Genomic DNA, 26,967 nt, shown 5'->3' on the forward strand with positions numbered 1-26,967 from the left:
GAACCACGTCTTAAGAATACACAGGGTAATGGCCCGGAGCGGTAAGGGAACCAGAGGGCCCGGCCACGGGGCTCTGTGGCTGAGCGTCAACCTAGGAACCAGGAGGTCAGGGTTCGATTCCTAGTCAGGGCACAGCCTGGGTTGTGGGCTCCATCCCCAGTAGGGGTCGTGCAGGAGGCAGCCGATCCATGATTCCCTCTCATCATTGATGTTTCTTTCTCTCTCTCTCTCTCCCCTCCACCCCCCATCCCTTCCTCTCTGAAATCAATGAAAATACAATAAATAAATAAATAAATAAATAAATAAATAAATAAATAAATAAAGGAAAAGCTCACAGAGAGAAAAAGGGCAGAGATCTGACAGCTGGGAGGAAGCTCAGAGTTGAAGCAGAGAGCGCTGAGGGAGGGAAGCGTGGAAGGCTGCGTTAGCGACAACGGGGCGCGGCATCGCCCGTGAGGGAATGTCCGCCCGCGAAGCACAAACCTCCTTAAGCGCCACACACCCCGCTCTGGGTGGAGAGAGCCCACGCTACGGGTTTTCGAAAGGGAGCGCCTGGCAGGCCACCTGGGGAGGGTACAGGGCGACGCCAGAGGGCCAGGAGAGCACAGATAGAAGACACTCGGGAGGGAATGCGAGAGGAAGGCTGAGAGACGGAGGAGTGGCCGCGGGGCACGTGAGGCAGAGGAAGCGGAAATCCTGCCAATGTGATCACCTAGGCCAGTGGTCGGCAAACTCATTAGCCAACAGAGCCAAATATCAACGGTACAACGATGGAAATTTCTTTTGAGAGCTAAATTTTTTAAACTTAAACTTCTTCTAACGCCACTTCTTCAAAACAGACTCGCCCAGGCCGTGGTATTTATGGAAGAGCCACACTCAAGGGGCCAAAGAGCCGCATGTGGCTCGCGAGCCAGTTTGCCGACCACGGCCTTAGGTGCAGAGAAAGCTCAGGACTGCGTGCGTCCCCTCACATGTGGGACGGGCGTAGAAGCGCAACCGGTGAACACAATCAGCTGTGGGGCGGCTGCGGAGGGAAGGGGTGGGGGGCGGAGGGGTCCTCATAGGAGGTGACGGGAGAAGATCTGACTTCGGGGGGTGGGCACACGGTGTGACATACAGATGCTGTCACACAGAACCCACCCCTGGAACCTGGATGATCATGCTGACCAATGTCGCCCCAATCCATTTAGTAAAGAAATGTTTTTTTAAAAGGGTGAAGGCCCTGGCCAGTTTGGCTCAGTGGATAGAGTGTCGTACCCACGGACAGAAGGGTCCCGGGTTCGATTCCGGTCAAGGTCGTGTACCCCATTTGCAGGTTCCCTATCCCCGGTCGGGGCTTGTGCGGGAGGCAACCAATCGATGTGTCGCTCTCACGTCGATGTTTCTCTCTGTCTCTCCCGCTCTCTTCCACTCTCGCTAAGATCAACAGATAAATATCCTTGGAGCGAGGATTAATCAAAAAAATAAAAGTAAATTAAATAATGAACAGGGTGACGTAGGAGGACTGCTCTTCCCCAGGGGTGACATCCGGGGACAGGAGGCAGGGCGTCAGCACCCAAACAGCAACAGCTGTCCTTCCTTGGGGACCAAGGTCGTGGGGACCAAGGTCGTGGGTGTGCCGTGGCCTTGAAGGACGGAGTTCAGGTCCCTCCCCCAGTCGCTTCCCCGGAAGGCAAGCCCCCCGGGCGAGTGGCTGACGGGAGTGGGGTTGTCACGAGGACTTGGTGGTGGAAACTGTTGAGACTGCGTGTCCTCCTCTGCCGTGGCTGGGAGGTCGCTCCCGGTGGGCGGCTGGGCAGCCACAGAGCCTCCCTCTCCCGGTGCGTGGGCTTCCCTGGGTGCCTGTGACCGGACCGTCCTGGGGCGGGATTCGCAGCTCAGGAGACAGAGTGTCCCCGGCATCCCTGGCGGTGGCTGCCACCTGGGCGTCCCTTTGCTCCCCTATAAATGCTGCCCGCACACCCACTAATAAGAATAAATCTGTTTCCGATTACTCGCTATGCATCCAGGTGCCTGCTTGTTATGAGCAAGGCATGTTCATTAATTTCCAGCTATGAAAAGTGCACTGTGCCATAAATATACCACTCGGAGCGCACCGCTGGGGATGCGTACACGGCCCGGGAGCGTGCCCGAGAGGGACGCGGGGCAGAAAGCGCGTGCCCATCGGGAGCGCCCGGCGACCCTGCCGGCCTCGGATGGCCCTGCCCCCCCCCCCCCCCCCCCCCCGCGGGGCAGCCCTGTCCTGAGGCCTGTTCTCCCTTGATGGTGGCTGATCTGGAGCAGTGGGGAGGCCGGGCAGGGGCTGGCATTCTGTAAAAATGAGATGCCCCCTTCATGATGGCTGGGTCCCGCTCTGCCCTGCCTTGGCCTGTGACGTCTCCTCTGTGGTCTCACGGACACGGACACAGAGCTTCCTGGAGTCAGGCAGGTGGATGGCAGACCAGGCCTCTCTGGCCGCGCCCCCGGGGGAAGGCCATGTCCTCCCTCTGCTGTCCCCTGGCCGTGCACCGGGAGTGTCCAGCCAGGAGAAGGCCATCCGTCCCCACCGTCCATGCTGATCCGCCTGTAGCTTCCCATGGAGGCGGCGGGCGCAGCCGCCATGAGTCTGGGGCCTGGGCCAGCGCCACTGTGGGAGGGATCAGGTTTCCCAGCCCGCCTCCCAGGGGCCAGACTTGGCCTGAGAACAAAGGAAGCAGCATCCCCAGGCCTGAGCCGGGATGTCACACAACGCGGGGCCATTTCTAGCGTCTGCAGTTTGGCTGGAGCTTGAATGGAGCGAGGCCGTGGTCAGACCGGCTTCTCCTGGCAGGGTGTCCGGAGGCGGCGTTTTGGCCACCTCCTCCTATCCTCCCTGCGGACACTGCCCACTCCCAGCTCCACTCCCAGCTCCCAGCTCCACTCCCAGCTCCACTCCCACCTCCACTCCCAGCTCCCAGCTCCACTCCCAGCTCCCAGCTCCACTCCCAGCTCCCAGCTCCACTCCCAGCTCCCAGCTCCACTCCCAGCTCCATTCCCAGCTCCCAGCTCCACTCCCAGCTCCATTCCCAGCTCCCAGCTCCACTCCCAGCTCCATTCCCAGCTCCCAGCTCCACTCCCAGCTCCATTCCCAGCTCCCAGCTCCACTCCCAGCTCCACTCCCAGCTCCACTCCCAGCTCCCAGCTCCACTCCCAGCTCCACTCCCAGCTCCCAGCTCCACTCCCAGCTCCCAGCTCCACTCCCAGCTCCACTCCCAGCTCCACTCCCAGCTCCCAGCTCCCAGCTCCCAGCTCCCAGCTCCCAGCTCCACTCCCAGCTCCCAGCTCCACTCCCAGCTCCCAGCTCCATTCCCAGCTCCCAGCTCCACTCCCAGCTCCACTCCCAGCTCCACTCCCAGCTCCAGCTCCCTCAGCTGCTAGAGCCACATGGACCCCAGTCTATTTTGTTTACATTCGAAGCTAATGCAGCTATGACATGAAATTTAATTTATACACAAATCATAAAAAAGCCTTCAGGTTCATGAATTCCTGATGAGCCAGAGGCTAAGAGTGTGTGTTGATACGTGCACAGTTACATTTTCCACGAAGAACATCTATTTTGCGGGTCTGCATGGGGCTCGAGGAAAAGCAGGGAATCCTGCACGTGGAGCGGCGGCCTCTCTCACTGTGCTCCCGGCCACGGCCCTTCTGAAGCGCGTTCAGGTCTGAGCCGAGGTTCGCTGGGACACAGCCGCTCAGCCCCACGCCGGACATGGAGTGTCACCGATTAAGACGCACATGTAACATCTTAAACATAATTAACTCCGCAGCGGGGACGTCACCGTGTTGTAACGTCGTCACTTAAGTCCGTGGCTGGGAGCTTCCATGGGCTGGAGGAGACCGGCTCCCCGTATCCCGTGAATGACCAGTTAACTCGTGTCTGGACGGAAGACCACAAAGAACGAAAGCTTCCAGAAGCTTCCTGGTGCCGGGTACCCACCCGCTCCCTGGTCTCCATGACGGAGATTTCTGCGGGACATTAGGAGGGAGGCAGGGTCCGTAAGGAGCCCTCACGAGGAGTCTGTACGTTCACATTAAGCCGAATTCCGGGCTTCGCGGAGGCGCAGGCTGGCCCCGGCGCCGCCCGTGGCCCGGCCCTCGACACGCTTTTATTTTACAGTGAAAATGGTGCAGCGTTTCCCCGCGGCAGCCTCTCCGTCAGAGCGACGGGCGAGATGGCGGGTCGGTGGATCGCGTGTTTAAAATTCGGAGAATTAGAGCCATAAAAAAATACACGGCGAAGCCCAGAATTTAAAATGGTTGTTTTTCCCCCTCCCAGCGCCTGCAGAATTGTTTTATGAGGGGGACTGCGGAACACCTGCCTTAAAACGTCGCTCAGAACATCTCCCGCACGTCGTTTTCCTTAATTGACTTGGAAATGGCCCAAATGTATTGCTGAATGCAGTCTAATTAATATTAATAATAAATGCCATTATTAACATCAAAGAACATCTGGTGCTCCTGCCTGCTCGGAAGCCTCGTATGTAACACATTCCGTGGTCGCTTCATCTCGCAGACATGGCGCGGTAAACAGCTTTCGCCACGCAGGTCAAGTCGGACCCCCGTCCCAGCAGAGTGCATTCATCCTATCTATATGTTTTTTAAGGAGAGGGAAAAAAAAATCGAATTTTTTTCTTTGGGTCACATGCGTTGCTGTGATACGCCGACGGGTTAGAGGTCCCCGGAGTAAACCATTTCGGAAAAAAAAAAAAAAACACAACAAAAAACCGCTGCTCCCAGCATCTGCACAGTGGCCACATTAGAGTTTTGTACAATAAATCACCCCCTGAATAACTTTAATCTAAAATTTCATTAAGTAGTTCTTGTCAGGTAGTAAAGCAGGATAATGCAGTGCTGTTTAATGATAATTGGTGTTTGGTTAATAAATTCTGCAAGTTCGAATTACTTTCTAGCAATCTATAGAATGCAAGCCTCAGCAGTGTAACTAAACCTCAAATTGATTAACTTGCATGAACCAGGCGCGCACAAAGATGGCACACTTCCAAATAAAAAAAGAGCAGGCGCATCAGCCGGATGGTGTTCTGTTGCTCTGGAGTAAGAAATAAATCCCCCCGGGTGCATTTTTAAAAGCTTATGCCTTTGAAATGATGTCATCATATTTTATATATTTTTTTCCTCCTTTTCTTTCATATTTTCTTTATATGTACACACACTTAGGTCACCGGTTCACGAGACACGTGACACATTAGAATAATGGAAAGCATTTTTTTTTTATATCCTAGAATCAAAACCACAAAACAATTTAGCTGGAAAGTATTATGGAGCGGGCGCCATTACCAGCAAGCTGGCGTTCCCCGCGATTAATGGGGGCAGGGTGTGGCCGGCACCGGCGGCTCCCTCGCCTCTGGTGTGGGAAAGGAGACAGACTCAGAGCCTTTTTCAAGTGAAACCCGCGCCGGTTCTCGGGGCGGTGTGTGTGTGTGTGTGTGTGTGTGTGGGGGGGGGGCGGTCCGCATCCCGGGTTTCGGGGTGCAGGGCTGAGGGTGCTCGGGGTGTGTGCCGGGAAAAGAGGCTGAGCTCTGTTTATTGCTTCCCCCCTCCCCCCGTGACTCCTGTGACATTGCTGTGGTTCGGTCGCAGTCTGTAACAGTTCCCAGTTAAAAATAACATTTATTAAATGTCCTGAAACCCAAGACTCCGGCCCATGTTGACGAGATGAGCAAGGGCACAGGGCCCTGGGGGCAGTGACCCCGGGACAGACAGACAGGGAGGTGTGTCCATGCGGTTCTAGGTCCGGACTCGGTGTCCAGCTGGGCGTGGATGGCTCCTCAGGCGGCTCCACACGTGCAGGTCCCGAGTGGCAACACGGCAGGCATTGGATGTCGGGGTCGGGAGCAGGCAGCCTGGAGGGGAGCTGGTGGAGGGACAAGCCTACGGATGTTGGAGCCACTGCCGGCCGCTGTCCTCCCTGCGGAGGGCCGAGGAGGAGGCCCCCTGAGCGGGGACTGGGCGCCCTGGTCCCTGGGCTCCGGCCGTCCCGCTGGGGTGCCCTGGGTGTCCCCTGGCTGCCGTGGGGAGCCTCGCCCCGCCGCAGGGCATGGCGACCCAGGTAGGGTTCTCCCCTGGCATCAATCCTTGACCCCTGAGAGGGTTGGCTTTGCCTTTGAAGCCGAGCAGATGGCACCAAATGGCACACGTTTTCAAAGGGATGTCCCCAAGGAGGAGCGAGCAGGCCTCAGCCACGCCCCTTCCACTTTCCCCGCAGATCCCCGGCTGGAGCCGCCTGTCATCTTTGGGCTGGGGGGCGGGGAGGGAGGGAGGTAGGTGACTCAGCCCTCGGCCCCCACCCCCCCCCCCCCGCCTCAGAACCCAGGCTGATTTTTTTTGTTTTGTGTTTTGATTTTTAAATGTTTTTTATTGATTTCAGAGAGAGGAAGGGAGAGGGAGAGAGATAGAAACATCCATGATGAGAGAGAGTCATGGATCCTCTGCCTCCTGCACGCCCCCCACTGGGGATCGAGCCCGCAACCTGGGCCTGTGCCCTGACGGGGCGTTGGAGGGACAGAGTGAGCCGGCGCCCGGTGGCCTGTGGTTGATTTATTGCAGTCGATGCGGCTGAGGTGTAGACCGCACAGGTGCGTGTGAATCTCCGTTTTGAGTCCCAAAATCACAGTCAAGACAGGTGTAGCCGGCACTAAAGGAGGACACGCCCTGAGCAGTACCCCCCCCCCCCCCCCCCGAGGCACCCGCCGAGGATGGGGCCGCGTTCGAGTGACAAGCGTCGGAGCCCTCAGTTCCAGGGCAGAAGTGAGCGTGACAGGGTGTGGACGGCTTCCCCGGGGCAGGGAGCCACGTCTTCCACGCTAAAGAAAAAGGCCCCTGGTACCCGCTGCGTGGCTCAGGGGCTGCGTGTCGACCTGTGAATCAGGAGGTCAGGGTTCGATTCCCGGTCAGGGCACAGGCCTGGGTTCAGGCTCGATCCCCAGTGGGGGGCATGCAGGAGGTGTCGGGTCCATGATTCTGTCTCATCATGGATGTTTCTCTCTCCCTCTCCCTTCCTCTCTGAAATCAATAAAAATATATTTTTTAAAAAAAAAAGAAGAAGAAAAAGAAGGAGGAGAAGGAGAAGGAAAGGTCCCTGGCATCTAATCGGGCGTGCTTGAACGATCCGGGCGGCACGCCTGTTGAAACCACTGTGCTAGGCCCTGGCGCCTCTGGGGTTTAAGGGGCACACAGGCCTCACTCACCCTCTGTCTCATGCGACGCTCAGATTCCCTTGTGACAGTGGCTTCGTCCAACTCCGCGAACAGGGAAGTGAAAGGCCGTGAGGTACAGCGTGCTGCCCGGATTGCTCAGGAGCCGTTTGGAGTCAGACGCGGAGCTTGGCGTCACACATCTCGGCGTCCTGAGCGGGCCCCACAGGCGGGCAGGCTCCGAGCCTCCGGGGCCGGGCAGACACGAGGGTCCAGCCCCGGTCCCTTGTCCCAGGGGCACGGCTGCCCTCCTTCCGGGGCGCCTGGGAGGCCTGTCACCTTGCTACTCAGGAACTCATTCCTGGTCCCGCTTCCTTCTGGCTGGTCTGGGGGCTTCCCAGAGCCTGAGAAGTTCGCTTTGAGACACGTGCTCACACTGGGTACTTTAAAAAAAACAACGTTTTTATTGATTTTAGAGAGAGACGAAGGGAGAGGGAGCGAGAGATGGAAACATCACCTTGGACCAGCTGCCTCCTGCATGCCCCCTGCTGGGGACCGGCCCCGAACCCGGACATGTGCCCTGACCGGGAATCGAACCGCCCGGCGCCGAGACCCTGTCTTGTCTGTGCCCCGGGCCAAGGCCAAGAGCCGGGCAGCACATCTCCAGAAAGAGATTTGGGATGGGCACAGCTGGATCGATTCTTTATTTCCTTGCTAATTTTTATACGTCCTCTAAAGTCTCTGTCACTGCTCGGTGTGGCCGCGTCCGGCACTAACGTTACAGGTTCCCTGTCTCGATCCCGCGCTGGTGTGCCTCTGATGGAGGCTCTCCGACGAAAAGGGCCCAGATCCCTCGGTTCAGCTCAAAAATGGCAGTGACTTCCGAGCTGGCAACTGACACTTGTTTCCTGCCACTGTTTACTCTTCAATAAAAAATGCATATTTACCATAGCAACCCCGGGATCACGTGGGCCGTCCTCCCGCTCCCCCCTGACACGGCATCGCTCCTTAAAGAAACACACACATGCTAAATAGGCCTGCTTTTCAGATGCAAAAGTGCGTTCTTCGGAAGGAAGGCCCCCTTTCCGGGATTTAATGCTAATAAACATGTCCTCTCTCCAGAAATCATTCGGGTCCCGCGTCTTAAATTTTAGGACGTTCGTTCTGGAAATAAAGCCGAGATCCGTCTTGGAGGGCCTTTTGTTTATCTTGACAGTTTGCCGATTATTTATGTTAATACCGCCCGCTCTCCGGATGCGTTGGTGTTTACACGTGCACATAGAGAGATATAGATGTTTCCCGAGCAGCAGCCGTCCGTATCCTTCGGAAGGGAGTTCGGGGTGATTCTCAGACCCGCGGCTTCGTCTGTGATGGAAGATCCTCGAGGACTCGAAGCTCCGTTGGGGCCTGAATTGGTTTCCGCTGTGAAGTTGGGAGGAGTGCCTGGTCTTTGGGGGTTTGGAGGGACGATTCGGGGCGAGGCTTTTCAGGAGAGCAGCGCCCTTCTGTAACCGGACAGCCATGGGGTCCGGGCTGCCTGTGGCTGCTTGAGCCAGTGACGCAGAGAAGGGTTGAGTCCTCTGTGAGCGTTTATCCCGATCCCGCCGGCAGCGGGGCGAGCAGCAGGTCAGCCACAGAACCTGCTCCGCCCCCGCCATAGCCTGGCCGCTTATATGGGGCAGGAGGACAAAGATTACGTGGGGATTAGGAAGGACAGGCATGGGGACGTGCGTGCGGGGTAATCTTTACAGGTTACAAGTCATGCTGGGGGGCGGGTCACAGAGGGCGGGCACCTCCAGGCACCCCGGGACCAGATTACAGGCAAAGGGCAGGGGCTGCAGAGAGCAGGTGCCTCCGGACGAGACTGTGTCAGCCACGAAGTGTCAATCCCCCCATCATGACAGGCGGTCTTCGGGACAGGAGGAGGGACCGCGTTCCGATGTGAGCGCCCAGGCCCCAGGCGCACAGCTCCCCGCAGGTGAGCAGGTGCTTTCTGATCAGAACAGAGCCGTCACGGCTAACAGAGCAGGCTCCTGTTTCTTATGATTCTAATTCGTTTCCCGTATTCTACTTCTGCCCCTAACCGTTCCACACCTTGGAGCTGGCAGGGTGGGGAGGGAGCTGAGGCCACCGGTCCCCCGGGCCCCACGCGCGTCCATCCCTGCACGGCAGGCGTCCCTTGGGCCACGCTGGCGGGAGGTGCGGCCATGCACGGGAGCGCGTCCTGCGCCAGGCGCCGAGGGAAAGGAAGGATGGTGACTGTCCCGTGTTGCGGATGAGGAAACTCAACCTCAGAGCGGCCGTGTCATTGGCCCGGGATTCCTCGCCCTGCAGTGGGCAGAACTTGGCTTCCCCTGAAGTCTTTGCTTAGCCCGTCATTTAACCCTTTCCGTCCAGCCTCAGCCAGGAAGGGGGCCGAGGCCGAGCAGCCTTCGGGGACGGGGCAGCGAGCAGTCGGTGCCTAGAAGCTCCCCTCTAGCCTCGGTGTCCGCAGAGCCTTCAGGGACCCCGCGCTGCTCTTCCCTGTGCCCGGCGACCACGCGCCTGTGCGGTGGTGTCTGGGGGGTGTCTGTGGATGCCACAGCCTTGGGGACGGGCAGCATGGGGTCACCAGCCTGGGACTGGGTGCGTGTTTTTTATTTTTACATTTTTATTGATTTCAGAGAGGAGGGGAGAGGGAGGGAGGGAGAGAGAAACAGCAATGATGAGAGAGAATCATGGACCAGCTGCCTCCTGCACGCCCCACACTGGGGATCGAGCCCGTAACCCTGGCAGGTGCCCTGACCAGGAATCGAACCGTGACCTCCTGGTTCATAGGTCGACGCTCAACCCCTGAGGCACATCAGCCGGCCTGGCTGGAAGGAATTTTAAAGATGCACTCAGCCCTGGCCGCTTTGGCTCAGTGGATAGAGCATCGGCCTGTGGACTGAAGGGTCCCGGGTTCGATTCCCGGTCAGGGCACATGCCAGGGTTACGGGCTTGATCCCCAGTGTGGGGCGTGCAGGAGGCAGCCGATCCATGATTCTCTGTCATCATGGATGTTTCTGTCTCTCTCCCTCTCCCCTCCTCTCTGAGATCAATAAAAATCTATATTTAAAATTCCTTTCAGCCACACGCAGACCCATCGGAGAAAGTAGGCCGTGCGTGACTCTGCTGTGTTCAGTGGCTTTGGGGGGAACCTGTTTGGGAAGTGAGGCGGGGCCCTCCGTGGCCCAGTGGCATTGTCGTCGGAGGGGGAGGGTCCCTGGACGCCACGCCCAGGCCTGCCCATCCCCCCGCCGGCAGCCCGTCCCAGCAGCCGCGCACTGCTTCCTGGTTCCTGTGAAATGGGCCCTGTGCCTCCCACGGAACCTCGAGTCAGCCCGGGCGTGCGGACACCCGCGCCGGGCGGTAATTGCTTATCATGTATCTCTTTGTTCCCGACGCTCTTATAACAGAGTCCGTGTTATGTACGGTGTGACCTTCAAATGTCAGGAATGTGTTGTGCAGTAAACTGTCAATATTTGTGGTTCTAAGGCGCCCGATGACTTTTACAATAATTGGAGCGGCTGTATGAAAAGCCCGGATCCCTCGCCTGGTTCCAGCCAGAGGCTCGGCCGGCGTCCATCGGGGACCCACCTTCCGCTTAAATGAGAGAGACGCCGAGGTGCCTAGGTGCCTTCTGTGTTTAAAAGAGAACCTGGCAGAACCCCAGTCCCCCGCCCCGCCTTCCCCTCGCTCAAACCCGGCCTCACAGGTGGCGGCGACGGACCAAGTACATTTTCAAAAGCTCCGTTCAGGGTCTCAGGGCTGCGTAGGGATGAGGAGGAATTCCTTGGAACCGGCAGGCGAGATCCCCTCCGATCTCCCCCCCCACACACAAAGTGGGGGCTGTAAATTATCTTAAAAGGATCTTAAAAGCTATAGGGTATGGTGTGTTGATTGTTTTTTTAAGAAAATAAATTATGGAGAAATCTTGGGGAAAATTGTGCTTTATTTAGAAGTAGAGACTTCTATAGTTATCTTTTTTGTTTTAAAGGAAGAAAAAAGTCCTTAATTTAAATTATGAAACTGGGAAGGCACACCAAATATTCTGCAATAATTATGATGGCAATCGGGGTGTGGCTTCGCTTAAGAATTTCTGTCTTGCTGTACTCGTTTGTTGATTAATGTCTCCTCGTGACAGCGAGGCCTCGGTATTGAGGGAGGAAGGGGGAGACTAAGGTGCCCCCACGGCACGCCCCACCCCCTTCCCTGAGAAAGCTCATCCGTGGCCGTGCTGCTCACGCCTGTGCTGTGGCTCCTTCCCCCTGGTCGGGAGGAACTGGAGACCCCGAGGCCGCCTCCTCCAGGAAGTCCCCTGGGCATGCCATCCGCCTGCCCTTCCCGCTGGCATCACACCACAGGCCCTGGAGGTGCTGAGCACTGTGGGGCGTTCCTGGGGTTTTACGGGTGCCTGGGGCCCTTCCTCCCAGGCGGACCTCAGCTTCGGACTTCCAGCTTGCTGGCCACTCGGATTCTCTCATTTTCTGAGAGAAGCAGGTACAGGGTTTTAAAAGCATGGGCTGAGCCCTTGTTCTGACCTGAGCGTCTACGTGTGCCGGGGACATAACGCACACGGCGGCCCAGGTCCCTGTTGCTGGGGCTCGTGTTCCGGGTCGGGCCCGGTGGGAGCAGCCCGACCCTAGGTCAGAGCGTGCAGAGGGAGGCGGCAGGCGCCAGGAAGGAGCAAAGCAGCGGGCGCTGCCAACTGCGGGTGTCGGGAGCCGCTGCAGATGGCGGGGTGCTCAGGGACCCTTCGGGGCGCAGGTGTCTTTGGAGAGTCCCCGGGGGGTTGGACCCAGCTCCCAGGGTGGGAACCCTTTTCCTGCCCAGGGCCGTTGGGGTGTTCATAGCGTCATTCCAGGCCATTCACAATCGTCCCCTCAAACACACCCTGCTCGCCCGGCCGGTGGCTCCGTGGCTGAGTGTCGACCTGTGAACCAGGAGGTCAGGGTTCCATTCCCGGGCAGGGCACAGGCCCGGGTTGCGGGCTCGATCTCCAGTGTGGGGCGTGCAGGAGGCAGCCGGTCCATGGTTCTTTCTCATCATGGATGTTTCTATCTTTCTTTCCTTCTCCCATCCTCTCTGAAATCACTAAAAGTATATTTAATAAAGTAAAAAGTAAGTAAATAAAAGTGAGCCTGCTCTGTTTGGTCAAACATTTCATGAACTCACCCCTGATGCCTCGGCAGGGCCAGACCAAGTGATTTCACGAGCCTTATAGGGCTGTGAGCCGGACGTTCCCCACCCCTGCGGAGGTCCGAGGAGAGGAGAAGATGGGTGCTGAGGACAGTGCGGGGGGGCAGAGGGCAGTGAGGTCAGAGCAGTAGGGGGGCCATGTGGGCGGGGCTGAGGACCCTGGGAAGGATGGGGGCTATTCTAGAGAGCGATGGGCCCAGGGCCGTCCCTCCCCTGCTGGCTACCAGGCTTCCCCCCCGGAGACGCTGCGCCCTGGCCGGCCCCCTCCAGCCTCACTCTCCGGCCTGCTCTCCTAGTCCAGCGGGTCATGGTGGGCCCTGAGCAGGCCACAGTCACCCTAGTGGTCTCTAGGGCGGGTTCCAGCCTGCACCCCTGACCAGGCCAGAGGGGAGAGAGGGGTTGCAGAGCCCAAGGAGACCCGTCATACCAGGTGTCCCCAAATCCTGCCTGCCACGCCCACGGTCAGTCCCGAGGCTGGGGCCTAGAGGCGCCACCCACAGCCAGTCCCGAGGGCCCTGGGAGAACCGGGCAGGCAGGGAGCGCAGACCATGTCGCCCATGGCAGGTCACAGGACGCCAGAGGAGAGAGACCCCATGGGTGGCCCCGTCGCCAGCAGGGTGCCACGCTCCCCGACGGTTAGGAGAGGGCTCTGGGCTCCGTAAAACCAGGAACACATTAGGCCCGAAGCGCTTGATGTCGGAGCCCTTGTGTATGTTAAGGGAAATTTAATCCATGTGTTTCTGATTCATTTTCACTTAACTCATCAAAATGTTGCTTTAGCGAAGCTATTTGAGATCCCAGTATCTTATATGTTTTTTCTCTCCAAACTTTAGCCTTTTTATGACCTATTTCCCCAGTTCCCGAAATCCTATCTTGCCAAATGCAGAGATGCCCAGTTTTGAGTGCGGGTCAAAGGTGAAAAAGGGCAGCGACAGGGACACCCCCTCTCCACCTCCACACCTGGACACACGGAAATGGGCTGGTGAGCTCAGGGGTCCCCGTGAGCCCTGCCCCGTCCCCGGTCCTGAGACCCGAAGGGCAGCTGGCTCTTGCCTCCCCCTAAGTGGACAAAAATATCTCTCTATTTAAACAAACACTTTGCCAATCCATATTCATGTTTAGCTTTTTCGCATGACTATATATGGCCATCAGAAGCCCGGGAGCTGATGAAGCAACAGAGACACCAAAGCAGCACGGACCCGAGGCATGGTCTTCCCAGAGTTCCATAGGATTGTTTACAGACATGTTACAGATTTCCCACACACCACTCATTTAAAGTAATTTAAAAAAACAAAGGAACTCTCACCTGGGAATCTCTACCACAGCAATCATTGTTTCGTTTGAGTCTATTCATGTTAAAGTTTTCAAAATTAGGGAGAGTATTAAGCTTTTAAGAGGAGCTGTGCATTCTTTTGGACTTTCTCCAAAGAGCCATTTCTTCTCCCTGGGGAATATTTTAAAGACTGCTATTTGGGGGCAAAGAAATGAAGAAAGATGCAATTTTTTGATGTCCTGCTCGCCCCTTAGACACCAAAAATAGGTTTTTTTTTGTTAATGAATTGAGATTCAGATTTTTGTGGTACTCTTTGCACGAGGCTCTTTCCGAATTGACAGCTCATCTAGGAAAATGTATTTACTGTTATACTAGAAGTTCCATAACATAAAATACCATGGCTAGTTCATGGTATAAAGTGATAAGTGCTCAGGTATACAGACAGTTACCTTATCCGTGTGAGGTTGCTGAGAAAACTCTCCAGTCACTGCATGAACTTATCACCATCATCATCACCACCATCATGATCACCACCATCATCACCATTACCTTATCATCACCATCACCACCATCACCATCACCATCACCATCATCACCATTACCTCATCATCACCATCATCACCATCACCTCATCATCACCATCATCACCATCACCACCATCATCACCATCACCTCATCATCACCATCATCACCATCACGACCATCATCACCATCACCTCATCATCACCATCATCACCATCATCACCATCACCATCACCATCACCATCACCATCACCATTACCATCATAACTATGACCTCACCATCACCATCACCACCACCATCACCATCACCATCATCACTATGACCTCATCACCATCATCACCATCATCACCATCACCATCATCACCATCATCACTATCACCATCACCATCACCATCACCATCACCATCACCATCATCACTATGACCTCACCATCACCATCACCACCATCATCACCATCACCATCATCACTATGACCTCATCATCACCATCATCACCATCATCACCATCATCACTATCACCATCACCATCACCATCACCATAACCATCATCACTATGACCTCACCATCACCATCACCACCATCATCACCATCACCATCATCACTATGACCTCATCATCACCATCACCACCATCATCACCATCACCATCATCACTATGACCTCACCATCACCATCACCACCATCATCACCATCACCATCATCACTATGACCTCACCATCACCATCACCACCATCATCACCATCACCATCATCACTATGACCTTATCATCACCATCACCACCATCATCACCATCACCATCATCACCATCATCACTATCACCATCATCATTATGACCTCACCATCAACACCACCAACATCCTTCTTGGATGTAATCGTTTTGAAAGGAAAGGAAATCTTTCCAAGATGCACTTATGGGCACGGGGAGGGGAGGGATGAAGTGAGAACTGAGAACACAGGCCCGATGCAAAGGGAGCCTCTTTGTTCCCCGGTTTGGTCCCTGGCTTTCCTCCGAGTCGCTCTGAATTGGCCGGGTAACCTGGACGACGGGGCCTGTCTGCTCTTTTCCAGCAAACACTCCCAGCCTGTGGGAGCCGGGAGCGCGTGCAGGGTTTCCGGGACCTGGTACCGTTCACCAGTTCTAGGCTGGGACCTGGGAAGGGGGACCCCTGCAGCCCGCTCCCTCCGGAATAGTGTCGCTGCACCCATACACGACTCCATTTCTGAGGAGCGGATCCCGTATTGCTTAGTGGGGCCGAGAAATGAAACAGGGTCCCAGTCCGGCCGGCGTGGCTCAGAGGTTGAGCATCTACCTACGAACCAGGAGGCCACCGGTTCGATTCTTGGTCAGATTCATGCCCGGGTTGTGGGCTCAATCCCCAGTGTGGGGCGTGCGGGGCCCAGGGGTCTCCCCCAGCCTTTCCCCATCAGGGAGGCCAGGAGAAGGAGACGGCCTCCAGCCGCAGCCAGTGGTCCCAGGGTCACGCCGGGTCCAGGTAAGCACGAGGAGCAGGTGACGGGTCTGAGGCCGACCTCCGTCCACATGTCCTCCTTCCGTCCCCCGAAGACCTAGGGAATGCGCCTGCCTGGGGGGAAGAAATAGGTTGTGGAGAAGGACGTTTCTCAGAAGGCTCCATCCACCCACCAGCGTCTGACTGAGGACCACAGCTCGGTATTTGAAGTGCCCCTTCCTTTCCACTGCCTGCTCCCTGGGGGGCGGGGACGTCGGTCTGTAACCAGCACCTGGATTGCTTCCTGGCTGGGGGTGGGGCGGGGGGCGAGGGGAGGGCGTGCAGGGCGGCAGGCCAAGCCTCAGGCCTCCACCAGGGCGTCCTGGGGAAGGACAGCTGTCAGCGCTGTCACACGGGGGACGAGGCTTCAGGTATCGGCCTCTGAGCGAGCCCCCGGGGGCTCGAGGTCCCCGCACAAGGCCTGGCCGCGCGTCCTTAGCCATCCCGTCCCTGCCCTTGGCTCGCGGCCCCTCCGGACACTTCCCGGGACCACCCACCGTCCCCTTCATCGTCGCTCAGAGTTTGTTTTTCTACTTGGATTTAGTCTCAGAGTAAACGCCATGAGCCTTCTGGCCCTCCCAAAAAAAAAAAAAAAAATCCCATTTCTGTGTAAAGTGAAAATTAGATTCTTAAATCTGCAGAGAAAGCTGTTTATCTTATAAATGTATTCTCTTTATTGGGCCACACATGTCCACGATGGAGAGATGAAAGGCAGCAGGGCCAGGCCATCGCTCCACGTGACGACAGTCAGGCGCCCTCCCCTCCCCCTCCCCCACCACACACACACTGGAACCTCCAGGCTGCGGCCTTATCAGTGCTCATCAGAGGTGCCCGGGCAGGGGCAGCCGGAGCCGCCGTGGACCGTCCCCGCCAGCTGCGCTCCGCTCCATCCCGTCCCTCCCTTCCTGTCTGACTGTCCGACAGCCCCGCGGTGTGTCACCAGGGCTCGTCGGAGGGAGACTTGGGGGCTGTGCCCACGTGCAGATCACGGACATGAGGACCCGCAGGAATAGGGCAGCAAACGTCCACTCCTGCCCAGCGGGCCTGGCTCAGGGGTTGAGCGTCGACCTATGAACCAGGAGGTCAGGGTTCGATTCCCGGTCAGGGCACAGGCCCGGGTTGCGGGCTCCATCCCCAGTGGGGGGCGTGCAGGAGGCAGCCAATCCCTGATTCTCTCTCATTGATGTTTCTCTCTCTCTCCCTCTCCCTTCCTCTCTGAAATCGGTAACAATATGTTTTAAAAGAAAAGGGTCCAGGGTTCTGTTCCCGGTCGGGGGCATGCACTTGGCTTTGCAGGTTTGATCTCGGCCCCAGTCGGGGCTCGTGTGGAGGCAGCCCGCCCCGTGCCTCTCACGTGGATGTTCCTCCCTCTGTCCCTCCCTCCCTGCTCCCCTGCCTCCCACTCTCTCGGAGAAGCAATGGGAAGAATATCCTGGGTGAGGATTAAGAAGGTGAAAAGCCCCCACCCGCACACCTCTCTCCGGGAGACAGCCTCCGGGCACCTAGTGCTGCTTGTAATCCCCGCCGAGAGCCGCCGCCGCTGCCGCCGCCGCCGCTGCCTGGCAGAAACAGGGCCCTTGACTGCGCACAGCGAGGCCGGGCGGGCTCACTGGTGGTTTACTGACCGCACAGTCCCAGCCTCGGAGGCCGAGGGAGGCCGGGAGGCCGGGGCCCGTGCTGAGGGTTGGGGCGGGCGGGCGGGCGGCAGCAGCGGGCATTGCAGCTGTTTAAACCGGCAGACGGATGCCTGGCCATCGTTCTCCTGGGCTCTTGGGAAACTGGCGCCTGGGGGTGGGGGCCCTGCCGGCTGCACGCAGCATGCGACACGGGTTAGCCGTGGCACCGCTCACGCTCTGGTGCCCGTGTGCCCTCGTCCATGGCCCTCGTCGGTAGCCTTTGCACATGCGTGTGGACGTCCCCAAACCTGGTGCTGGGCGGGGCGAGTTCCACGTGTGGCGGAACCCGAGGAAAAGGATGCCGGGCAATCAGGCCCTTCGAACAGCTCCCCGGGGGTGAGAGGGGTCGGGCGCTCAGGGCTCCCGCGAGCCCTCGGGGGACTTTCCAGGGTGACGCTCCCCCGCTGTCGTGGGCAGTCTGAGGCAGGAAGGGTGCTCCAAGCAGAGCGTCTCCACAGAGCCTCAGAGCCAAGGGCGCTTGGCCACGTCCCGCTCACGGCCTGCGGTCTGCAGGAGGGCAGCGACTTGCATTGCCATCGCTCGCGTGGGACATGTCTTGTGTGCGCTGCTCTCCGCAGAGCCCAGGCCTGTCGTCACCCCAGAAGGTCCCCTTGTTCTCCCGGTGGGTCTAGGTGAGGCCCCGAGGGAGGGCGGAGGCTGCAACAAGCGAGGACCCCGCCAGCCTCGGCGCCTCAGGGCCTCGGGGTCTGTGAGGCCGTCAGCGCAGCCCCCGCAGTCCTCCCCCAACACACAGCTCAGCTCCCAGCTCCCGCCCCGCCGCCCCCTCGGGCCTCGCCCTGACGTGTTCTCCAAACGCTCTATGTTTCCACCGTTTTATTTATTTGTCATGGCCCGTCATTTCCATGCAAATCTCGCTCTGTCGTCTAACGGTTTGGGTTCCACAACGAGTAGCAGCCGGAGGGACGTGGGTATCGATGCGCTGCAGGCGGGTTCTCAAGCGCCGTGCTCCGCGCTGACGGAGATTCAGCCACGACTGCACGGGCCTGTGGATGCGGCTCATCGCGGGCGGATTGTGGAGCTGCGTTTCCAGGCTTCTCCCTCCCGCGAGATCCCAGCAGCCACGGGCAGGAGCCTGCCAGGGGGAGAGGACCCGTCGGGACGTTTCCTTCCTGTCCCCTACGTAGCCCTGGTCTGCACGCCTTTGGGGCTCGGCCGACACGCTTTCTATTTTCCATTCCTTGCTTCTTCATGTCCCATGGCAAACTCTCCCGCCAGTCGCTCTTATAAATTAATCAGATCCAACCAAACACCACCACTGCTAAACTTTTGGGGGAAAAACTATATTTAATAGGAGCTAAGCAAGAGGAGAAATCCGACCAGCTGCTGACACAGCTGTTTCTGTTCTTGTTTAATTCAGTTCGATATAAAGGTACCATATGCTGCTTAAGACGATGATAGGAAAGATGAAATAATTTTGGAGAATAACAAGGAAATACATGAATTGTCAGCATTCTGTCAGATTTAAAGAACGAGACAGACAGGTGTGGTATCGACACGTTTGACTTTGCGTGGCGTTAGCAGTTTGGGTGCGAACAACTTTTGACGGGCGCTGAAGTGACGTGCCAACGTTTCCCCCGCTGCAGACCTCGGCGAGGAGGCGGGGAGAGCGGCCGGCGTGCAGCCGCCCGCGCTGCTGCGGGACCGGAGCCTGGGCTCGGCCATGAAGGACTGTCCGTACTGCGGGAAGACCTTCCGCACGTCACACCACCTGAAGGTGCACCTGAGGATACACACAGGTGAGCGCTGGGGGGGCCGCCCCGTCCCAGGTCCCCGCTGTGGGAGTCATTCAGTCACGGTCTCCCGCGAGCCTGGGCACACACTGCAGTGTGCGTGGAACTGACCCCGAGGCCCTGGGCCCGGACTTCACCATCTCCCTCCTGAGTGTCCCCCAGGTCTGTGTGCAGGCCCGGGGTGACCTGGACACTTGGCCGGTGGCCTCCTCCTGCTGCATCGAGGCCCGTCCGAACCTCGTACTGACGGGCGGCCTTTCGGGTGCAGGATGGCAGGCCTGTGGATGCACCTTCCTCCTCAGGGGAGCTGGGTTCCCCGAGGCTGTGCTTGGGATCGTGGGGGCCCCTCAGGCTGCCAGGACATGGGGACGGCCCTCCAGGGACCCCACCACAGGGCTGTCACAGGAGGGGAGACCTGGCCACGTGTCCCGGGATCCTGTCCGTTCATTAGATATGGACATGGGCCCCTGGGACGGCCCCCCAGGGACCATGGGGCAGGAGAGAGAGTGACAGCTTTGGGGGTCAAGCTCTCTTATGTATGAAAGGGCATGTCGCCGCTCCCCTGCGTTGCCCACCGGGGCGCCAGCCCGAACCTGAGGTGGGCCAGACAGCGGGGGGGTGGCGGAGGGAGGCTGGGTCTCCTGAGAACAAGGACTGAGGGCTCTTAAACAAACGGGGACAGGCCGCGGGCCTGATTGCGGCTCCCGCTGCCCCTTCCGGCCGGCGCCTCCCCCGGCGCTGCCTTGCCCCTCCGTCCTGGTTCTTGCTTTTCTGCAAGTTGCTTGGACGTTGCCGACAGGAAAGAAAAATCTATCCGCGCTATGGACACCTCCATTTTCTTTGATTTTTCTCCTGACGCTTTATCTATCGGAGTCTGAGCTGCTCCAGAGGGTGGACAAATATGCCATCCATTTTCAGAAATAATTGTGGTCTGCTTCCCAAGGAATCAATAAAGCTCAGGGCCCGGCAGGATGTTCGGTGGCGCGGGCCTCGGAGCAGCGGCGGCGAACGTCAAGCGCCCTCGCCTGGGCCCTCGTCTGCTGTCCCCAAACCTCCCTGACGGGGGAGCCCCGAGGACGGCGGCGTGGGCCGGCTGCGCTTCCTGCAGAACTGGGGGGCCGGGGAGCGTGGACCCTGGGACGGCCCCCCTCAGCGAGCCCTCCCAGGCCAAGGGGGAGCGCCCGAAACCACAGCCAGGCTCCACCGAGGCCTGGCCCCTGGGACCCGGCCCAGCGGGCACCGTGGCTCCGTCCTCGGCTCCTTCCCACCCCTCCCCGTCCTCCTGTCTGTCACTCCAGTGCAGGGGCCTAGTCCCGCTGTAGAAGGTCCGTGCCCACAGACCCTCCGCCTGGAGTGATCTCCTTCCGGTGGCCACTGTCATCTCAGAGAGACCGGCCCGACTCCCCGTCCGAAACACTCCGCAGGCCCCGCTCCATTTTCTTCCTCAGCTCACACGCCCCGCGAGGACCCTGTGCAGTGCAGTTGTTTGTAGAACATGAGGCTGGTGACGCGTGCGTCTGTCCCACGGCTGTGATTTCTCGGTCCCCAGGGGCCACCCATGCACCTGCCGCACCGCGGGTGCCCAGCGCCTGGCAGTCCCCGAGTGACCCACCTCCTGCAGCCGTGTCTGGTGCTGGGGCCGCCCGCCAAGGGGACAGGGGCTGCGGGGACCCTGGTCAGATGGGAGAGGCGGGCTGAGCACCGCACCATCGTGAACCACGCTTGGCTGCCGGCTGCGGGGTGGAACTCCAGGTTGCGGACGGCAGACCTGCCCAGGAGCGCGGTGAGGGCCTGCCCCCGCCTGCGGGTCTCTGCACCCTCGGAGCGTGGCACCAACGCCCCTTCTCGGTGACGGCTCCCCAGCTCAGACCCCTGGCTCCCCACACCGCCCGAGGAGCACTTCCCTCCCAGGGGGAGCTGAGTCCCTGAGGCTGTGCCGTGGTTGGGGGGCCCCCATCCTGCCAGGACATGGGGACAGTCCCCTAGAGCCCCTGCCACGGGGCTGTCCCAGGAGGGGAGACCTGGCCACGTATCCCAGGGCCGGGTTCACCCGTGGCTGTGCCTCCCTCCGTGGCCTCGGCCCCAGGGACTGTGGGGCAGGAGAGAGAGGGTCAGGGCCTCCCCGCCAGGAGCCTGCCCACACCGTGGGAGACCCTCTCAGCTGCCCGCGGGTAAGAGATGCTCCCAGAACATTCCGGGAAGAGGACCGAGGCCGCCAGGAGGCCTTCCGGACCTGGACGGAAGCAGGTGGATGCTGCTGCTGACATTTTAACGCGTGAGAAACGTGAACGGTTTCCCCAAACTTCTGTTTTTCCCGCTTCACAAACTTCTTCTGAAATGTATGACTCATGGTCCCTGGAGACGCGAGAGAAGCAAGGAGACCGGGCCGTGGGCAGAGGCATTCTGGGAAGCTCCCAGAATAAGGAAGAAAGTGAAAGACGCCATGGAAATGCCCCGCCCCCCACAACCCCAGCAGCGTTTGCTGAGTGTAAAAAGCAGGATCATATCCAGATGAAGATCAATTTCCTTTTTATCAAAGAACAAAGAAGGAGGGAAACACTTAAACGCATGCGTGGGAGCAGAGCAGACAGTGGTCCGTGTGCGATTCGGCACATCCGTGACGGCGGTGTGAGCGTGCAGGTGACACGCACGAGGAACCAAAGCAAAACGGAGCGTTGGTCGGTCACTGAGCCCACGGCCCAGGGCAGGGTGTCCCCGGCCCCTCCCAGTTTCTGTGTTTCGAGGTGACATCGCCCAGGACAGGAGTCTGTGAAAGAGAACACACGTGTCCCACAGTGCCGCCTTCTGAACTCCTCCCATCAGGGCCCGCAGGAGCGCGGGAGACAGTCAGCGTGTCGCCGACGTGCTGTAACTGGTGGGGTGGGAGGCGGCCCAGTGGTGGTCTTGTCCACCGTCCTTCCTCCTGAGAGTCTGGTGGGAAGACAGGGTGGGCGGAGGGGGACCCCGCCCGTGTCCTCCCGCCCCGACTCAGCGGCTGCCCATCCCCCCACACCTCTTCGTTAGGCAGGTGAGCGGGGCGGCACCTCAGCTCGGCTGTGCCCCCGGGACCCGCACGGCTCCCGGCCGTGGAGGGAGCTGCCAGGGACCCTCGGGTCCGGGAGGCCGCCCCGAGTTGGCTCTGCCTCGCACCTCGGGGAGCCCGCGCTTCCCTCCTGGTTGACACGCCGTCCCGGGCTGATCAGAATCAGATCGGTTAGCCCAGTGGTCGGCAAACTGCGGCTCGTGAGCCACATGCGGCTCTTTGGCCCCTTGAGTGTGGCTCTTCCACAAAATACCACGGCCTGGGCGAGTTTGTTTTGAAGAAGTGGCGTTAGAAGAAGTTTAAGTTTAAAAAATTTGGCTCTTAAAAGAAATTTCAGTCGTGCTGTTGATATTTGGCTCTGTTGACAAATGCGTTTGCCGACCACGGGGCTAGCTTCTGCCGATTCCTCTTCCGGAAGGAGAGCGTGTGTGTCGGGCTTAGTGGGGCCCGGCCACCTGCGTGATTATGAAAAAAAGGAAAAAAAATGCCCACTTGCCCCAAAGGAGAGGATTCTTTTTTTCCTTTTGTTCCGAGGAGAAATTTCATGGCTTCTGTGGATCCCACGATGAGCCGAGAGCCCATTGTCCTCCCCCACGGCCCCCCGTCTTCTCTCCCTGCCCTAAGGACGTCCCAAACTTTTGTGGAAAATAATTGGCGGGGTTTAAATTTCCTCAGAAGTTGCGGCGGTAGGGTGACGGCGTAACTTTCCCCGCAAACCCTAAGCAGGGAGATACCCATTAGTGGAATTAACCGCGGTTCCTAGGCAGGAGCCGGCGCCGTACAGTGGGCACGGCTAATGAACGCTGCAGCGGCGATATTTCATCAGACAAATTAATGCTCACGTTTAATGGGGAAGTCGCCTAATGAATCTGGGCTCCAGTGACAGCAATTAGAGACACAGATTGTCCCCTTCTGGACAAGCCACTGTTTAGCACGAAGCAGCTGTGTGAGAAGTCTCCAGGTTTACAACGTATAGATGCTTTGGGGGAATTAGCGCACAATTTATATTTATGGACTGGAGCTGCCGCGGGAAGGCGCCGCCGCATTTGTCTCTCCCGGTGTTCGCTGAGTGAGGACGGGGAGGGAGGCTGAGTAAATAGTGAGGAGACGCCGCGGCCGACGCGGGAAACCGTCCGCACCTCGATGTCCAACCCAGAGCCCCTCACGAGAGCCGGCAGAGCGAACGGGAATCAGCAAGGACACGTGGGAAGCGCGAGGCCCTTCTCAAAAGCCTGAGGGAGGGGTGGCCGCGGAGACCCGTCGGGACCCACCTGTGGGTTTGGGAACTTGCTCCTCCGGCTTATCCAGCGCAACGTGGAGGCTCAGAATGATGAAAGCTATGGCCGTGCGGAAATAGGTACGGTGGCCCGGCCGGCGTGGCTCAGTGGCCCCTCACGTTTGGGGACGTGTTTAAGCAGGTGCCAGCGTTTAAAAACCAGGGTACTGCACGTAGGAAACGAGAGTGGCTTTGCCTAGGGCCGTGGTCGGCAAACTGGCTCGCGAGCCACATGCGGCTCTTTGGCCCCTTGAGTGTGGCTCTTCCACAAAATACCACGGCCTGGGCGAGTCTATTTTGAAGAAGTGGCGTTAGAAGAAGTTTAAGTTTAAAAAATTTGGCTCTGAAAAGAAATTTCAATCGTTGTACTGTGGATATTTGGCTCTATTGACTAATGAGTTTGCCGACCACTGGCCTAGAGCGTCAGCGGTCGCCGTGTCCACAGCTGTTTGGACCTGAGTGGCGGCCGCCCTGTGGGAGAGGCGTGGGGTCTGCCTGCAGTTTTCCCGCAGCCCGAGGTAAGCCTGGCTGGAAAGGCCCCTGAGAGGGAGGCTCCCACACCAGGCGGATGCAGAGACAGCGTCCCAGACATCACGGTCCCAGGCGCCCTGAGAAGCTGGGGCAGCCCGGTGGTGCCCCCAGCGGGTTTGGACTCACGTAAGGCCTAAGTGGCCAATCACTCAGCTAGACGGCGCTGCTGGCCGGGTCTGGGCGGCCGGTGCCACGAGGCTGCACAGGGAACACCTTTCCACGTCTCAGGCAGAGTCTGCTGGGCGGGAGGGGCTGGGCGGCCGCTGGCTCGCTCCTGGGCAGACGCCCGAGGCGTTGGCACCAGCCCCCGTCAGGCTGCAGCGAGTGGCCAGGTGGGTGGCGCGGACTGGGCAGTAGCTCCCAGCACAGGTGGGCTCGCATTTGTCCGTTGGCCAAATGGAAGAGGTGTGTGTGTGTGTGTGTGTGTGCATGTGTGTGTGTGTGTTACATGATGGCTGTGCATGTGTTATGTGATGTGTGGTTTTTGTGTGTGTGCATACATGTGTGTATGGTGTATGGAATGTGTGTGGTGTATGATGTGTGCATGTGTGTGTGTGTGCACGGACGCATGTGCACAGGCATCTCTGGGTATATGTGGCGGGGTATGCACAGGTATCTCTGGGTGTATGTGGGTGTGTGTGCACAGGCATCTCTGGGTGTATGTGGGTGTGTGTGCACAGGTGTCTCTGGGTGTATGTGGGTGTGTGTGCACAGGCATCTCTGGGTGTGTGTGTGCACAGGCATCTCTAGGTGTATGTGTGTGTGTGTGCACAGGTATCTCTGGGTATATGTGTGTGTATGTGCACAGGCGTCTGGGTATATGTGGGGTGTGTGCACAGGCGTCTCTGGGTGTATGTGTGTGTATGTGCACAGGCGTCTGGGTATATGTGGGGTGTGTGCACAGGTGTCTCTGGGTGTATGTGTGTGTGTGTGTGCACAGGCATCTCTGGGTGTATGTGAGTGTGTGTGCGTACATGCGTCTCTAGGTGTGTGTGTATGTGCACAGGCGTCTGGGTATATGTGGGGTGTGTGCACACAGGCATCTCTAGGTGTATGTGGGTGTGTGTGAGTGTGCAGAGGCATCTCTGGGTGTATGTGGGGTGTGTGTGCACAGGCATCTCTGGGTGTATGTGGGGTGTGTGTGCACAGGTGTCTCTGGGTGTGTATGTGTGTGTGTGTGCACAGGGGTCTCTGGGTGTATGTGGGGTGTGTGTGTACAGGCATCTCTGGGTGTATGTGGGGTGTGTGTGCACAGGTGTCTCTGGGTGTATGTGGGGTGTGTGTGCACAGGCGTCTCTGGGTGTATGTGAGTGCACACAGGCATCTCCGGGTTTCAGAGCTGACATGAGACCTCCGAGAACACAAGCTCCAACTTCCCACACCAGAGGGTGAGGCGGCACAGGTCCCGACATGGGAGTCGTGTGCCCGGGGGAGCAGACCGTAACTCCGGGGCCCTGGTCCCAGCCCCGACTCTCAGCCCCTCCTGGTGCAGAGGTGCAGGGGCCTTCCCTGCTCAGCCGCCCACCTCCCTCCCCGAAGGCCACTTCCCGGGAGCGGGCACCTGTTTGCGCTCAGGCTGTGCGTGGAGGTGGGATTAGTGTTGGAAGTTTGTAAAACTCCTCAGCTCCACTCTGGTTTTTCAAAGCGTACTCTTTCCCTGTCTGCGTCAGGACTGCTCAGGACCCCGGAGAAATGCCCCCTTGGGCCCTACCCCCGACCTAGGGCATCAGGACCACAGCTCCTGTGTACGTCCCCTGGAAATGCATCCACGCGGCCCCGTGCACCCCGCCCAGGCCTGCGGGCACGGTCCACACCCTCCCTCGGCAGCTCCCACCACGGAGGCCCGGCGCTGCCTGCAGACCCTGTGGGATGAGTGATTAAGAGGCACCTAATCGCCCCAGGTGTGCTCTGCAGTGCAGCCTTTGCCTCACCCAGCCCCGGTGCCCACTGACCCACAGCCAGATCCCGAGTCCTTGTCAGGCCCCATTGCCTGGGTTCCACCGGCCGCCGACCCCCAGGCGGCCCAGCTCCGTCCCACAGAGGCGTCCCGGTCTCCGGTGAGTTGTCCAGAGAGCGGCGGCGACATGAACCAGGACCTCCCACGGGACCGAGGCGGGATGTGAGGCGGTGTCTGGAGCCCTGTGTCCCTTTCTTTTTTAACATAAATTTTATTGATTTTTTACAGAGAGGAAGGGAGAGGGATAGAGAGCTAAAAACATCGATGAGAGAGAATCATCTATCAGCTGCCTCCTGCACACTCCCTACTGGGGATGTGCCTGCAACCAAGGTACATGCCCTTGACCGGAATCGAACCCGAGACCCTTCAGTCCACAGGCCGATGCTCTAGCCACTGAGCCAAACCGGTCAGGGCAGCCCTGTGTCCCTTTCCTCTGAGGGTGGCGTCTTCCTCTCGGTCCTTGGCAGGGTCCAGCCAGAGCCCCGGGACCTTCCCACATGGAGACCCTCCCAGACCCACGGGCGTCTAGAGCTGCCCGGGAGCCCCGCAGCTACTGAGCGGGGGGCACATGGCAGCGCGTGGACGAGGCCGGCACTGGGTCTGGGGGTGATGGGGGGTCCCATGCCCAGAACCAGGCTGTTGGTCTTCTTGGAGGCCTAGTCCTCCCTTCAGCAACTGTGTCACCCAGTGCCCACGCCCGGAGGACAGGGGTCGCGGCATCCGCCCAGCCTGGCAGGCACCGGTGACCTCGTCCGGTTCACGCTGGACGAGGGCAGGTGGGGACATGGTCCCTCAGAGAGATCACGTGGGTGTGGACAGGCATGCTGGGTGGGTGCAGCTCCCAGGGACGGTCGCGGTCGCCTTCCCCGCGGACAGCTTCTCCATCCCCGAGTCTGGGGAAGACCTGGGCGGATCCGGAGTCCTTGGGCAGCATTTATTTATTTTTATTTTTTAAAAATATATTTTATTGATTTTTACAGAGAGAAAGGGAAAGGGATAGAGAGTTAGAAACATCGATCAGTTGCCTCCTGCACACTCCCTAC

General features: G+C 58.6%; 1 protein-coding gene across 1 annotated transcript in view; it reads left to right on the forward strand.

Moving 5' to 3' along the window:
• Window positions 1-26,967, forward strand: part of ZNF536 (zinc finger protein 536) — a gene marked incomplete at both ends in the record, with an annotated part of 155,233 nt that overhangs the window by 35,422 nt on the left and 92,844 nt on the right. The window contains one exon of the mRNA XM_079800496.1: window positions 18,971-19,123. Coding sequence (XP_079656622.1) covers window positions 18,971-19,123 — 153 coding nt within the window. The remainder of the gene's footprint in view (window positions 1-18,970; window positions 19,124-26,967) is intronic.

The sequence above is a fragment of the Cnephaeus nilssonii genome, assembly GCF_951640355.1.
Source record: "Cnephaeus nilssonii genome assembly, chromosome: 20".
Lineage (NCBI taxonomy): Eukaryota > Metazoa > Chordata > Mammalia > Chiroptera > Vespertilionidae > Cnephaeus > Cnephaeus nilssonii.